Below are 16,764 nucleotides of genomic sequence, written 5' to 3' on the forward strand. Positions count from 1 at the left end.
GCATCACCAAGAAAAAAAAACAGTTTAACGGTTTAAAAAAGCTCTTTTTAGTAAATTCAGCGGTCAAGGGGCTAAAGCAAAACGCGAAAGAAATTTCATTCCGTTCACTTCATACCAACGCAACGAGGACTACTGATGTGTTACTTTAATGTTTTACATCTAAGAATTGAAAGGCATTTGTTAAAGTCGATTAAATCCTTCCGTTTTGTTCGGCTCCGGTCGGTCCATGTTAATACAATGTAAAGGCTTCTTTATTTGATCTTTGTTGACATCTGTCTACTAAACAGGTGTCTTAAAACTTGTGGCCCATTATTTAACAATTACCATTAAGCAGTTAATGACCAATCACATCATCAAGTTTTTGATAGTTGACAGACGTCCAGCCAAGCAGTCCCCAGCATACAGCGTAAAATTATAAACATTTGCGAATAATAATCAACACTTAAAAACAAGTAGAAGCTTAAAAAGCTCAATTCAATCATCCACTCCGCTTCGCTTCCAGTTGTGCCACATCACTGTGAGTTTCAAGCCCAAGCGTTTCCTTCATTAAGTAAACGCTCATCGATCGGTTCTGTGGGTCGAACTCCATCTATTACTCTAAGGTCGAACGAAAAGTAGAATCATGAATAATTCACTCTGTAGGGCGCAGCTACAGAACTCAAGTTCCACAGTTTTACAAGTTAAAGATCCGCTCTATTCATCCCTCATCGCTAATATTGCAATCAGTGGTTTTTTCTGTCACAGCACCATAATGCTCAACATTGCAACAATCCACGCTCTGCGGAAAACGTCTTCGCTATCAAACCCTTTAAAAACGTTATTCCTAACTCTTGCTGTTTCTGATCTTGGTGTTGGTTTACTTAGTCAACCTTTTTATATCGTTTATCTGGTCGAGAAATTGGGATGCAGTCTTCGACGTAGTGTAATACCCATCATTTCAGGTATTATTGTGAACATATTTGTCCTGTCCTCTTTTAGTAGCATTATGGCCTTAACTGTGGATAGATACACTGCCATTGAAAGGCCTCTACAATACCAGAATCTGTTGACTCACAAACGACTTGTTATAATTGTAGTCGCCATAATATGGATGTTTACAGCACTTTTTCTTCCTTGCACTGTATTTCTGCTGCCGCCGAACATCTATTCTGTAATGTTTGATATCGTCATATCACTTGCCTTTGTTGCTACAACATTGTCTTCTGGCAAGATATATTTAACTGCAAGATGCCACAGAATCCAAATTCAAGCTCAAATACAGCAAATTGCGCAAAATGATGACATGATTAATAATGCGAGACTCAGAAAATCTGCTCAAACTGCTTTTTGGATCTACATCGTATTTTGGGTTTGTTATCTGCCGAACGCTTTCATTTCCATTATTCGTCAAATATACGCACGTCAAAGCATGGTTTTAGACTGTCTGTTTGTGTCGTCGGTAACCCTGGTGTTTCTCAACTCCTCTCTCAACCCGGTCATCTACTGTTGGAAGATGAGACACATTCGACACACTATAATGGCCATTCTTCAAAACTTATTTCGACGATGCATCGGAGATGAACTTGTGTTTAGTACACAATGAAGACACATCAACAAGTACTTTCTACGGGACGTTTTTTTTTTATTTATGCTCATATATATAAAAAAAAAAAAAAAAACACAAGTTCTAAAAAAATGGGGACAGGAATCTTTTTTCTATACCTCTGGCTAATAACAATACTCAAGCTATATTAAACTCCATGACTAAGTAAGAAGCCAGTCACTCACTTGAGAAGGTTCCTGCCGTTTAAAGGCAGCTGTAAATATCAAGGCTTTTATAAATGGATCACTTGATTGTGAAATCCCCACCATGAAATTGAGCCAACAATTTTTGTTATGAGAGTTGCTAAGCAACATGACGTATCCTCGTTGCGCCATAATGACGCGAAAACGTTTTTCTGTTGGCATGGGAATTTCCGTTAAAGAACGTGTTCCATTTGTCCCCAAAAGAACCCACCGTTTCGGTTAAACCGAAACGGCATGGTCGTAAAAGCTAAAGACCAAGAACTGGTGTAAAAGATGTAATACGGGAAATGGAAAACGAATTTCCATTTGGAACGTTCCATGCATCGGTTAAACGGGACCACCTTTTTAGAAGTTCTGTTCCTGCCGGAAATTTCCTGGTGGAATGAACCAAAAGGTTGTGTTCCATTTATATCCCAACCGGAATTTCCGGAAATTTTTGTAAATGATATTGTAAACAACCTGCATCCTAACTCCGTAGATTTTCAATAAACCGCCTGGGAGTCCTGTAAAATGATTCAAGTATTTTAACGTGGTTGGTTGGAATTCGACTATGTCGCCATTTTGAACTATTCATTTCGGGCTGCACACGCACTAGTATAAAAAAATGGCGGATGGTCCTGACGACATGATTTGGTGCCTCAAGGATTGACGAATTTTTGTTTTCACTTGGAAGCAAGCTACCAAATGTAATGTATTTAACTCTAGAAAAGACTGTGTTAAAGGTCCGTTCAGTGTTAGCCATATGCGTCCGGTCATGAACAGATATATTGCCATTCGGATGCATCTAGGACACCAGGAACTTGTAACTCACTAACGAGTCGCCACTATTTACGGTCTTCACAATAAGATGTATTCAGGCCCAGAAACAACGGGTTGCACAAAATAACATCATGGTAAATGTTGAGAGACTCAGAAAGTCTACCGAAAGTACATTTTGGACTCGTCTCGTTTTTTGGGTTTGTTTTATTCTTTATATTATATTACATGATTATTGAACCATACTTCAGACAAAGCATGATCATTGAAGCGTTGTTTATGTTGTCAGAATCCATAATGCCTCTGAATTCGTCGATGAAGCCCGTCATCTACTGTTGGAAGATAAGACACATTCACACGCACAGTAATGGATTCTTCGAGACATATTTCGAAGCTTTAAGGAACTGGATGGCAGATAGTTTGTGTTAATAGTAAACAAAACTACATGAAGGATTTTAAATGTTATTATTTATTGCAGACCTTCCAAAAGAACGAATTACAAGTCGTAAACGGTGGTCGAGAATAACAAAAGCTAGCCATGCAAAAAGGTTGTTGCTTTTAAACTAAACATTTTTCTTTAAAAAGACTTCATGCGGTTAAACGAGATCCGTCATGACGTTATGGGGGTGGTTATTGACGACAAATTGAATTTTTTGACCAATCAAAACAAGAAGAAAAAACTTAATCAGACGCTGGCTGAATGACTTACAAAAGGCACATATTTCGCTATGAATACTAATTTCAATCAACAAACGTTTATGAACAAACAATAGAGCAGGTTTTGTTTTCGCGCATCACGAGTGTAAATTTCCCTTGGTATTCGACGGGAGAGAAACATTTTTAAATACAGCAAAATAATTGATGTAGATAAGCATGTCTCTTAATATGTTATTTTGATTTCTGTTTTGTAGTTTTGTTCCTTCAATAGTTTTCTGTTTTCAGTTTAAGTCCTAACGTTTGATTAAGGGTGTTTGATTGATGTAGTTTGATGCGCGGCCTAAAACGTCTAAAACGTTTTACATTTGCGACAAATAAAGAAAGGTGTTCCATGTCTTCATTATTGTCCTGCTCAAATCAACGTTGCTTGTGTTAAAGTGAAAGGCCCTTTTAATGTTGTCCTTTATTCGCATCCTTTGTCTACTTCGTAGGAGAGCCCACTGTAGCTAGCCCAAAACAAGGAGCTTAGTCAACTACACTTTTAGCCGGCTAGCACAGGAGAAGTGTTTTTTTTTTATTTTCTTTTGAAAAAAGTTGACCAAATTGACAACTGGTCTCAGCTCAGCATTCAATTTTACGGATAAAATAAAATTAACGGAAGAAAAGTGACAATTTGCTCAACGGGCAAAGTTACAGTGTTATTAAACGTTTCCATGACCAATCAAATCACTAGTTTTTACGGCAGAACACCTTAAGTTGGGAAGTGGTCTTTTAAATGAAGAAAACCCATTTGTTGCATTAATAGTTTCTAATTTAAGTCCTGCACCTGCAAACATCTGTGAGCACTCTCACAACAGCCCAACTGAGCTTCTTGCCTCGCCGACTTCACGGTACAGTAAAACCCCGGTAACTAGAACTCGGATAACTCGAGCAACCCCGCTAACTCGAACTAGCTTCCATTTCCCTTGGACCCACTTTTTAGTCATTTTTACTCGGTTAACTCGAAAACCCACTAACTTGAACTGTTTTTCGTTTCCCTTCAGAGTTCGAGTTACCGGGGTTCAACTGTATTTCAAAAGAACATTATTTTCTCGTTCATTAGAATTTTAATAACTAAATTTAACACTCTTCTTCTATTCCATTTCCATGCATCACTGAAACAGCATCGTCAGCCAAACAAACATCAACACTGATAAACGATTTTGGAGATCATCAGTCGACGTTCATCCTTTCGCCTCTGGAGCTCCGACGGACCTTACCTTTGGTGGCAGTCCAGAATCAACTGAGATTCTTCCTTCCACTAAGTATCTGCAAAGAAAATTGTTTTCTCGTTCAGCAGAAGAAGTTTGACAACTCAACCTAACACTCTTCTTCCATTTCAGTTGAACTTCCTTGCTGTAGTGAAAGAGCTTCGTAAGCCAAATAAACAATCACAGTGGCAAACAATTTTCGGGATTGTCAGTCGACGTTCATCCTTTCGACTCAAGAGCTGTGTACCTTAACAACTCAATCTTACACTCTTCTTCCATTTCAGTTGAACTTCCTTGCTGTAGTGAAAGAGCTTCGTAAGCCAAATAAACAATCACAGTGGCAAACAATTTTTGAGATCGTCAGTCGACGTTCATCCTTTCGCCTCAAGAGCTGTGTACCTTAACAACTCAATCAAGCACTTCTACAATTCCAGTCCTAAGCATCAGTGAAAACTCTTCGTCCGGCAAACAAATTCTCGCAGTGAAAAACTATTTTTACGTTCAGTCGACGTTTATCCTCCCCGGTGCCTTTAAAGTACCTTAGAGAACGTTGTCCGTTGCATGACAAATAGAATAATGAATGATTCACTTTCCGGCGCGCGGCTAAAGAACTCAAATTCCACAGCTTCACAGATCAAAGAACCACTCTATTCTGCTCTCTTCGCAAACGTCGTTTTCAATGGCTGTCTCTGTTATACCACCATTATGCTGAACATTGTCACTATCCACGCTCTGCGAAAAACGACTTCGCTTCCAAAGCCTTTAAAATCGTTGCTCCTATTAAGCCTTGCTGTTTCTGATCTTGGTGTTGGTTTACTGGGCCAACCTTTACATATCTCTTCAAAGGCCAAGGAGTTACATGTCTAAGGCAACTCTCTAAGTCATGGAATTCTTATCCTTTCTACTAACGTTGTCTTGAACATTCTCTTTCTATCTTCGTTTTATACTATTATGGCCTTAAATGCGGATAGATTTCTTCCCATCCAAAAACCACTACGATACGAAAATATTGTCACTCACAAACGAGTTGTTATTGTAGTCACCTTAATATGGCTGTTAAGTATATTTCTTGCGTTGTGCACTGCGTTCTTTCTCCTTTTGAATATAGCTATCGTATTAACTATCATCGTATATGCTATCTGCTTTGTTGCAACGACATGGTCTTCATACAAGACGTATTCAACAGTACGTTACCACAGAATGCAAATTCAAGCTCAAACACAGCAGGTTGCACAAAACAGCAAGATGGTGAATATTGCAAGCCTTGGCAAATCTGTCCAAACTACATTTTGCATCTATCTCGCGTTTTGGGTTTGTTATCTCCCGAACTTTTTTATTTCGGTTGTTCTTCTGATTCACAGGAATCAAAGTGTTATTAACAGCATACTGTATGACTTCTCGTTGACCCTGGTCTTCCTAAACTCCTCTCTCAACCCAGTCATCTATTGCTGGAAGATGAGTCACTTTCGACACATGCGTGATGGGTATTCTTCGAAACACATTCCGGATATAATAGAGAGGTTAAGCATGACGTTTACGGCAAACGGCAAACGGCAAAAATAATTCTGATTTTGCTCGCTTTTTCTTTAGCACTTAAATAAAGCCAGTCGAAAAATAGGAAAAAAAACTCTTAATCATAGTAAATGCAAACAATTTCCCTAAATTGTACAAACGGCCAAAATCAGACACCAAAAGTTCGATTTTTGCCGTTTGCCGTTTGCCGTAAACGTCATGCTTACGGAAGATAGTTCTTTAAGGAGCAGTGTCACGAATATTTAGTGCTACTTGAAATTCCAATGAAGGTGTCTGTATTGATTAGAAATCCACTAATAGTGCCCTGGCCTTGCTAAAACGTACTGTACTAGTCGTGAAAATTGTCACAAAGTGGTGTGGCCATAGATGGGCAGGAAGAAAGTGGCTTAAGACCTAAAAACGTCGGGCCGACGTTTTCATGTTTGACAGTGTTACTTGGAAGAAAATAACATAAAAACCATAAATCAAGGTTTATAGACAATTTTGAGAATGTATTTATGCAGCTTTTTTTATTTTTTAAAGGTTATTTTGTTGATAAGTGAGGGTAGCCTCATAGTTCTAGCGTTGTTTAAGCAGAACTTAGAAGACTTCGCGTAACACTGTCCCGTTAACAGAAGTAAGCACTTCAGGACGTTTTTCACTTTTATTGATTACCTCTCAAAGGAACGAAACGAAACAAAAATTGGGTAAAGGAGACCTACGAAATCTGGCCGGCGCACTCACTGGTCACAGTATCGTGGTGATTCGGTGCAGATTTATACATGTATAGATGTTGAATATTCGCATCAGTAAAATAAACAGATAGACTTGTACAAATGTATTGAAGCTTTCGTATTTTAAACTGATCGTATGAAGTAAGGCATTTCCTATCAAAACTTTCACTCATAAGTAATTTACAATCAGCATTATTTTTGCTTTTTATTCGTGAATTTATGCTTCAAAGTTATCGCTAATACTGACAAGACTGCAATCTCCCGCCGGCCTCTTAAAAACCATTTTTGTAGTTAGATGGTAAAAATCAGTTCCACTTCAAGCAAACAAATGTAGAGTTAGAGTTATCTCTTAGCAAATGCATAATTACAATATGCTCTGCTGTTTGAACAGCCGGCTTTTGTCAAACCAATTCGGTCAACTCGGATTACATGATTTTAATAACTCAGGCAAGCTATCATGAATTAGTGTTTCAAGAGTCTGAAGCGCCTAGTTATTGTTAAACTCGTAATTAACTTAAAAGGAATTTCTCCTCAAGTCTTAGGAACTGCTGCTCGTTGCATGGGTAATTTATTTACTTTGCTCTTGTAAAATGCGGGGTAAGAACATTCTCAAGTAGCTTACAAATAGTACTATTATTTACTTACATTTTAAGCAATATCCTGGAGTACATCCTGTACGGAACAGACGGAAGTTTAAGTGTTGAGCAATTTCGTTTCTAGAAATCGACATTGATAAACTCGAAGTAGTTGTTTATTTTGCTGTCAACTTCATTCAAACTTGTAGTTTCACCTGTCGTTAAACATTTGAGTTGCCTACGAGTTACAATCTGATGAGTTACTTTGAGTCAGTAAAGAAGTCAAGAGAGATCCAAATCTGTGAGAGTCCTTGCTATTATGCTGTCCGACTGACAAGAGACAACGACCCTGTACCTCTAGCTTAATAACGAGTGCCGTGCAGCTAGCCTGTGCTCTGCCATGCTTTTCCCCGATCGAGTCCGTCCGTCCGTCCGTTCTCAGCGCCCCAGCTGAGAGTTCACATCCATACCATTATACTTCTGATCAGCCTTGCTGTTTCTGATCTCGGTGTTGGTTTACTGGGCCAGCCATATGCTTGTAAAACTTTTGGATATTGGTCTGAAATAGGATACGGTTTGTGTGTTCTCTCGTAAGTAATTGGATGTATAAATTCTTAGAAGAAACTGCTGTTATCATTGTCATTATTTATCCCTTGAAAAGTTCCTGGCGAAATTTGTCTAAATAAGGAAAAACAATTTTTTGGTCAGGTCTGAAATAGGGTAGGGAAAATCGCATATTTTGGTCTGAAATAGGGAAAGTATTTCAAGAAGAGCGCCGCACACCTCTATCCAAATTTTCGGGAGTAATCCCTGCCTCCTCATACCTCCGATATCGTTTCTGCTGTTGCTCACAATTTACTTCATTTTAGCTAGTTTGACAGCGTTCTGGCCATACGTGTAAACGGATATATTACCATTGATGCCTCTGTGATACCACGACCTTGTTACACCGGACTTGTGACTCACAAACGAGTTGCCTCTTCGGTCTCCAAAATATGGCTGTCGATGTCCACCGCTCTAGTTTTTTCGGTGCTTCCTTTTAAAGATTGATTGATTGATAAGATTGCGCAAAATGGAAATTCAGGCTTAGAGACAACAGTTTGTACAAAATAACACAATGGTAACAAAATAAAATAAAAATTTGGCAGCCTAGGCAGACATTTGTCAAAGCACGGAAAAACAAGAAAAAAAAAGAATTTCTTCCAAACACGGAAAACTTAAGTGACTGCTTTTCTAATAGGTTTTGCTGCACTGTACCTTGCCTTTCAAGCCAAAACAGGTAGTTTTGCATTTCCCGCTAGTTTTAAGCTTTTTTATGCTTCTTGTTAAACATGTTTTCGTCTGATCTAGCCGGCCCAAGACCAAGAAGTTTTAACAAGTCAACTATACTTTTAGCGTTTTAGCAAAGAAGAAGTGTTTTTTTTTTTTTTTTTTTTTTTTTTGCATTTTGACATAGACTGAGCAAATTGACACTGAACTGGTCTCAACTGAGCATATCAGTTTTATTGGTAAAATAACGTTAACGTAAGAAAATAGCAATTTGCTCTACGGACAAAATAACAGTATGATACATATCTCATGCAAAATTAAACCCCGGCAGTGCCATTATGCACCGCCAATCAAATCAACAATTTTTACGTCTCAAACCTTAAATTAGGAAGTAGCCTTTTAACTGAAAATAAAAACCTTTGTCGTGTTAATAATTTCCGGTTTAGGCCAACACCTGCAAACATCTGTGAGCACGCGCACATCAATTCAACATGAGCTGTTTCTTTTGTTCCACTTAGTATGTGAAAAAACATCATTGTTTTCTCCTTCAGTAGAAATTTAACAACTTACACTCCTCTTTGATTCCAGTGCCGTGCATCAGTGAAGCTCAGTGAAACAGCCTTGTCAGTCAAGCAAAATCGTAGTGACAAACGATTTTGGTGATTGTCAATCGGTGTTCAGTTAATCCTTTCGTTTTTGGAGCTACGTACATTTGCCAGACCAGACTAAAATCAATCTACCAAAAAGCGTTCATTGATGCATGGAAAGAACAATCATGAATAATTCACCTTGCGATGCGCAGCTACAGAACTCAAGTTCCACAGCATTACAGATTGGAGACCCGATCTATTCTGCTCTCCTCGCTAACATCGTCCTCAATGGCTGTCTCTGTTATACCACCACTATGCTGAACATTGTCACTATCCACGCTCTGCGAAAAACGACTTCGCTTCCAAAGCCGTTAAAATCGTTGCTTCTAAGCCTTGCTGTATCTGATCTCGGTATTGGTTTACTGGGCCAACCTTTATATATCTCTTCTAAGGCCAAGGAATTACATGTACAAGGCAACTCTGCAAATCATGAAATAATTATCCTTTCTATTGCATATGACGTTGTTTTGAACATTTTTTGTCTAACTTCGTTTTTCACTATTATGGCCTTAAGTGCGGATAGATTCCTTGCGATTCAAAAGCCTCTACGATACGAGACTATGGTTACTTACAAGCGAGCTGTTATTGTAGTCACATCAATTTGGCTATTTAGTACATTTCTTGGGTTGTGCATTACGTTCATATTTTCATGGGATATCACTCTCGTAACTTTTGTCATCATATATTCTATCTGCTTTGTTGCAACGACATGGTCTTCATACAAGACGTATTCAACAGTCCGTTACCACAGCATGCAAATTCAAGCTCAAACACAACAGGTAGCACAAAATAGCCAGATGGTGAATATTGCAAGTCTCAGCAAATCTGCCCAAAGTACATTTTGCATCTATCTCGCATTTTGAGTTTGTTATCTCCCGTTCTTTTTTATTTTGGTTGCTCGTTACAGGAATCAAATTACTATTCTAAACACAGTGAATGAGTTCGCGTTGACCTTTGTCTTCGCAAATTCCTCCCTCAACCCGGTCATCTATTGCTGGATGATGAGACACATTCGACACACCGTAATGGATATTCTTCGAAACATATTTCGGCGGGTAATAAGTCATTCGCAAGATAGTTCTTCTTAGGGAAGGTACGTTTTTTATTAGGGGGGTGGGCCGGGGTATTTTAGAATTTTTTGGCGAAAAAATTCGTGGCCCTCGCACTTCCTAGAATGTTTTGTTGCATGACCCTTCACAAACACCCACACAAAAACATGTGACCCTCCCCCCACCTACTCAGCGGTTCCTTGGAAACAAAAATAACCGGAAGTGTTGCTGACCTAAACGTCTTCTGGTCGCTCCATCTGCACACAAAGCAGCTAATGTACAGAGTTTTTAATAACAATCAGATCTAGAATAGACGGCAAAAGTTTTGGAGTAGGCGGAGAAGGGAGTACAGCTCTGAAGGCTCAAACTTCTAGGGGGGTTCGGGGGCATGCTCCCCCGGGAAAATTTTAAAATTTGGGCCTCTAAGAGTGAATTTCGTGCATTCTGGAGAAAGAATAAGGTTATTTCAACAGAACGGTACATTGTCATTTTATTCAGCTAGAATACGTAAGTACTCTTAAACGTTTTTGATATATTTGATTCTAGCCGATAGTGGCAAATCATGAACAACCCTTTTACCACAGACGGCCAGTTTTCTGGCCAAGCAGAAAATATCCCATTCCATCACTGATGGCCGGAAACCGGCCAAACAAAACGAACGATCTTCCTTTTGGAAAAACTGGGCACTACTTTCCATTTTTGAAAAACTAATTTATGCAAGGGAAAGCACATGCTTTGAAAACAGAATGGCGGTCTGTTTCACGAACTGAAGGATAATGAAAGCATTGTGAAACGAAGAAGACACTTTAGGGTCTTTTTTCAAACCATGCGTTGTCCATGTGTTATGTTTGTTGCCGCTGTTTATGTTTTGTTTCTTGTTAATTTATTTTTCCATGCCGAAACAAAGTGTAACCCTCCCCCTCCTGTGAAAAAAGCTGGTTTGGCCCTCCCCAATTTGTAAAATTTTTACTGATGACCCTCCCCTCTGAGGCCCCCGGCCCAGCCCCCCCCCCCCCCCCCCCCCAATAAAAAACGTACCTTCCCTTAAGTAAACAGAGGGAATCCCTTTTAAAAGGTTTTCACTTTTATTGATTAACTCTCGAAGGAGCAAACACAAGTCGGGAAAATTAAATTTTTGAAACTGAAGGAGAACTACAAGATCTGGCCCTCTCACCAGCTCACGGGTCACGGTATCGTGGTGACTCGGTGCTGCTTTAATTTATACATAAGTTGAAGTTTCGCATCAGTGTAATAAGCAGATAGTCTTACAGACACATTTATTGAGTATGTTGTGTTTTAAACTGAATGATGTAAGGCATTTCCTATCAAAACTCGCGCTTATAAGTAATTCACAATCATTATTCATGCTTTTTAGTCACGAATTTATACTTCAAAGTTATCGCTATTACTGACAAGACTGCAATTTCCAGCCGGCTTCTTAAAAGCCTTTTTCAGTTTGTAATTACATGGTAAAATCAGTTCCACACTACGCAAACAATTGTAGAGTTTGCGTTATCTCTCAGGAAATGCATAATTACAATATGCTCTGCTGTGTGAACAGCCGGCTTTTGTCGAACCAATTCAGATTACATTATAGTGAATTAGCTTTCGCAAAGTTATTGTTAAATTCGTAATTAACCTAAAAGGGAATCTCTCCTTAAGTCTTAGGCCTATTATTCGTTGTAATTTATTTACATTGCTGTTGTAAAATGCGAAGTAAGCACATTCGCAAGTAGCACTATTATTTACCAACATTTTGAGAAATATCCTGGAGTACATCCTGAACGGAAGTTTAAGTGTTGAGCAATTTCCTTTCTAGAGATCGGCATTGATAGACTCGAAACAGTTGTTTATTTTGCTGTTAACTTCGTTCAAACTTGTAGTTTCACCTGTCGTTAATTATCACACTGTAAGCGTATATAAGTAGCCTTGAACAGTCCAACATTTGAGTTGCCTCGAGTTACCAGTTGTCAGTTACTACGAGTCAACAAAGAAGACAAAAGAGTTCCAAATCTGTGAGAGTCATTGCTGTAATGCTGTCCGACAAACAAGAAACAACAACCCTATACCTCTGGCATAGTAACGAGTACTGTATGCGTGCAGCGAGCCTGTGCCCCGCCAAGTTTAGCCCTATCGTCCGTTTAACAGTCCGTTTAACAGCGCCACAGCTCAGAGTTCATATCCGTTCCGAAGACGCGCACTACCATCAAAAACCCATCGTTACAATATGGATTTGAAGAGGATTGTTAAATGTCTGTTTACGGTATCATCCGAACGCTACACAGAGCGACATAAAAACGACGATGTTATATACCATGAAATTTCCATCAATGACGTAACTGTTTGGGTTTGACTTTTTAAACAACCGTCAAGCCATGAAAGCGCCCCATTCCACCAAAATAGTTCGCGACTTTATCATTATAAGACCCTTAAAACGCAAAAAAATGAATTAACTTAATTGTACAAGCTTAGCTGTTGATTACGTACTGAAGGCGATGTGATGAAGTAATTGAACACTTTTGACCAATCAGAACACCGCGAAGTTCAAAAACAAAGAGAAACAGTACACCTCTTTCCAAATTTTCGGGAGTACCCCCTGCCTCTTCATACCTACGATATCGTTTCTGCTGTTGCTCACAATTTGCTATATTTTACCTAATTTGTCAGTATTATGGCCATACATGTAAACAGATATGTTAGTTATTGATGCCTCTGTGATACGAGGACCTTGTAACCCGGGACTTGTGACACAACCAATCACGAGTGGCTCACTAGTCGCCACTACGGTCTCCACAATATGACTGTCGATGTCCACCGCTCTACATTCGTTCCGTTTCGCTTTAATAATTTTTGTCATTATGTTGAGTAAGTTTTTTTACGCTACAGCTCTGGTTTTTTGCACGCAAAATGAATAGACAACAGCTTGTACAAAAAAACAAAATGGCAATAAAATAAAATAACAATTGCTAGCCTAGGCAGACATTTGTCCAAGCATGGACAAAAAAGCATTTTACCAAACACGGACAACTTAAGTGACTGCTTTTCTGATACGGTTTGCTGTACTGTACCTTTCCGTTCAAGCCAAAATAAGTAGTTAAGCATTACCTGCTCTATTTTAAGCTTCTTTAAGCTTCTTGTTACACGTGGTTTTCGTCTGAAATGACCTCGTTTTGCTTTTTTTCACTTTTTTCAAATTTTAATTCAAATTGAGGATCTTTTAAAAAGATCTTCAATTTTACCTTTTCAGGGTAAAATAGCTTTACAGAGCAAGGTGGTCTTAAAATTATAATGTGGTCTTTTCTAACACTGTTGTTAGCCTAAGATTTGACTTTTACATACATGAGGATCAGAGTGAGCAACAACGCATCAATTAAGGAAATGTTTTCATAAATTTATCCCGAAATAAAAACTGTTGTTTGTTTCTGAATGCGATCGCCCATAAAATAAATATTTTAATTTCAAACACAGTCTGCCCAACAGTTTTCATCACAAGGAAAAATTACGACAAAATTTTATCGTTTTAATTTTGAATCAACGGTGCGTGATTGACGTAGTTTGGTGTGTGGTCTTAAACGTTTCCCATTTACGAGAATAAAAGAAGGTGATTCAGCCAATTAATACTATTTTATTTTCCGGCTCAAGTCAACGCTGCTTATCATGAAAGGCTCTTCAAATGTTGTTCTTTATTCGCATCCTTTGTTTTCTGTACAGGTATAAAGGACTTAACCAATACGCTGTAACTATCGCAAGACCAAGAATTTTAACATGTCAACTATACTTTTAGCTCGTTAGCAAAAGAGAAGTGTTTTTCCCCCCTTTTGACACAGACCGATCAAATTGACACTGAACGGGCCTAACCTGAGCATATCAGCATATGGGTAAAATTAAATTTAACGTACAAAAATAGCAATTTGCTCAACGGATACAGTAACAACATGATTTGCTTATGTAAGATTAAACCCCAGCAGTGCCATTATACACGGCCAATTAAATTAAATCACCAATTTTCACGACTCAAACCTAAAATTAGGAAGTGGCCTTTCAAATGAAAATAAAAAGGCTTTGTTGTGTTAACACTTTCCATTTTAAGGCCTACACCTGCAGACTGAACATCTGTGGAGCACGAGCACATCAGCTAAATCGAGCTTCTTCTTTCCACTTAGTATCTGAAAAGAACATCGTTTTGTCGTCCAGTAACAGTTTAAAACGCAGTCTGACACTGTTTTGTAAACTCCAGTTCCATGCATAAGTGAAACAGATTCGTTAACAAACAATTGCAGTTGCAAACGAATTTTGACATCATCAGTCGGTGTTCATCCTTTCGCCTCTGGAGCTGCGTACATTTGCCAATCCAGAATCAAATGATATTCTTCCTCCCACAAAGTATCTGCAAAGAACATTGTAAACTTGTTTAGCGGAAGTTTAACAACTCAATCAAACACTTCTGCAATTCTCGTTCCGTGCACCAGTTACAAAGCTTCAGTTCGTCGGCCAAACAAACACTCACAGCGGTAAACGATTTTTAAGTTCAGTCGACGTTCATTTTCCCGGTGCCACTGGAGCTACCTACATTTGCCAATCCAGAATCCAACTACCTTGAAAACGTTGCTTGCTGCAAGTAAAGTAGAGTAATGAACAATTCACTTTGCGGCACGCAGCTTAAGAAGGCAAGTTCCACAGCTTTACAGTTTAAAGACCCGCTCTATTCTACTCTCCTTACTAACATCGTCCTCAATGGCTGTCTCTGTTGTACCACGATTATGCTGAACATTGTCACTATCCACGCTCTGCGAAAAACTTCTTCGCTTCCAAAGCCGTTAAGATTGTTGCTTCTAAGCCTTGCTGTTTCTGATCTTGGTGTTGGTTTACTGGGCCAACCTTTATATGTCTCTTCTAAGGCCAAGGAATTGCATGTACAAGGCAACTCTCCAGATCATGAAATTCGTATCCTTTTTACTACATATAAAGTTGTTTTGAACATTCTTTGTCTATCTTCTTTTTATACTATTATGGCCTTAAGTGCGGATAGGTTCCTTGCCATTCAAAAACCTCTCCGATACGAGAATATTGTCACTCGCAAACGAGTTGTTATTGTAGTGACATCAATATGGCTGTTAAGTACATTTCTTGCGTTGTGCACTGTGTTCGTTCTCCCACTGAATATCGCTCTCGTGATTACTGTCATCGTATATACTATCTGCTTTCTTGCAACGACATGGTCTTCATACAAGACGTATTCAATTGTACGACACCACAGAATGCAAATTCAAGCTCAAGCGCAGCAGGTTGCACAAAACAGCGAGATGGTTAATATTGCAAGCCTTGGAAAATCTGTCCATGCTACATTTTGCATCTATCTCGCGTTTTGGGTTTGTTATCTCCCGAACTTTTTTATTTCGGTTGCTTTTCTGATTCACAGTAGTCGAAGTGATATTATCAGCATACTGCATGACTTTTCGATGACCCTGGTCTTCCTAAACTCCTCACTCAACCCAGTCATCTACTGCTGGAAGATGAGACACATTCGACACACCGTAATGGGTATTCTCAGAAACATATATCGGCGGGTAATAGGTCCAAGTTAAGAAACAAAAACGCTAAGACTCTTTTCACTTTTAATGATTACCTCTCAAAGGAACAAAAAACACGTCATTTAAGCTAGATCTGGCCAACTCACGGGTCACGGTATCGTTGAACTGTTTTCGCATTCCCTAAATAAAGCAGATACTCTTACAGATTATTGAACAATTCTGTTAAGTTTGCTACTTTTTGAACTGATCTTATGAAGTAAAGTTTTTCCTATCAAAACTCACAATCATTAGTATAATGATAATAATAATAATATTAATAATAATAATTAAAATAAAAAGTGTAATAATAATCATAATCATAATAATACTTTATTTATAGTGCGCCATTTCTTTTCCTAACGAATAGCGCTTTACAAGTTATTTGATGTAAAATTACATATCTATATTAAACAAAGTTACAATTTGTATATAATAAAATAAAAAAGATCAATAAAAGAAAAAATAATAAAAAGACTAGCTTATTCACCTACGTTAATTGTAAAAATACACTAAATTATAAAAATATCTAACTAAAAGCTTTTCTAAAAAGAGAAGTGTCTTTAGTTTGCGCTTAGTCTGATATGCCATTGCAAGATTGAATATCAAAAGATAAGACATTCCACAGTTGTGGCGAGGCTACAAAAAATGCTCGAAATCCTTTGTTGCGCAAATAATAATTATTGATATCAATGGGCTTACAGAATCTATTTATAAGTTTGCTTATACCCTATGTTGTGCTACATTGGAGAACCGTCCAATTTTAGGTAACTTGAAATGAAAGGTCAGCGATTCTTGTTGTTCGACAACGTTTACAGTTTGTGCGCCGTCCCCTTCTACCGCCTTAGTTATATAAATTTTAATCAACTTATTTAAAACGTGCTCTGGATATGGATTTTTAAGATAAACAACACTTGGTTAGGTTTTCATAATGATATCCAGAATTTTTATGTAATCATG

The 16,764-nt window shown here is 38.3% G+C and overlaps 2 protein-coding genes and 2 pseudogenes across 2 annotated transcripts; all 4 read left to right on the forward strand.

Annotated features, from left to right (window-relative positions):
* The first annotated feature begins 622 nt into the window (after positions 1-622).
* On the forward strand, positions 623-1,582 carry LOC144633496 (melatonin receptor type 1A-like). Its single transcript, XM_078492350.1, has one exon. It carries the CDS (start codon positions 623-625, stop codon positions 1,580-1,582), a length of 960 nt encoding a protein of 319 aa, XP_078348476.1.
* Positions 1,583-5,024: 3,442 nt separating this feature from the next.
* LOC144633497 (uncharacterized) lies at positions 5,025-6,011 on the forward strand (annotated as a pseudogene).
* A 3,302-nt stretch (positions 6,012-9,313) lies between these two features.
* Positions 9,314-10,276, forward strand: LOC144633498 (melanocortin receptor 4-like; annotated as a pseudogene).
* Positions 10,277-14,698: 4,422 nt separating this feature from the next.
* On the forward strand, positions 14,699-15,822 carry LOC144633499 (melanocortin receptor 4-like). Its single transcript, XM_078492352.1, has one exon. The coding sequence runs from the start codon at positions 14,869-14,871 to the stop codon at positions 15,820-15,822; it is 954 nt and encodes a 317-aa protein (XP_078348478.1). The 5' UTR covers positions 14,699-14,868.
* The last annotated feature ends 942 nt before the right edge of the window (positions 15,823-16,764 follow it).

The sequence above is a fragment of the Oculina patagonica genome, chromosome 12 (assembly GCF_052425735.1).
Source record: "Oculina patagonica isolate OP01 chromosome 12, crgOcupat, whole genome shotgun sequence".
In the NCBI taxonomy this organism is placed as follows: domain Eukaryota; kingdom Metazoa; phylum Cnidaria; class Anthozoa; order Scleractinia; family Oculinidae; genus Oculina; species Oculina patagonica.

What these genes read in the sequence shown, in the direction of transcription:
- LOC144633496 (XM_078492350.1), top strand. Translation starts at nt 623, where the DNA reads ATGAATAATTCACTCTGTAGGGCGCAGCTACAGAACTCAAGTTCCACA.
- LOC144633499 (XM_078492352.1), top strand. Translation starts at nt 14,869, where the DNA reads ATGAACAATTCACTTTGCGGCACGCAGCTTAAGAAGGCAAGTTCCACA.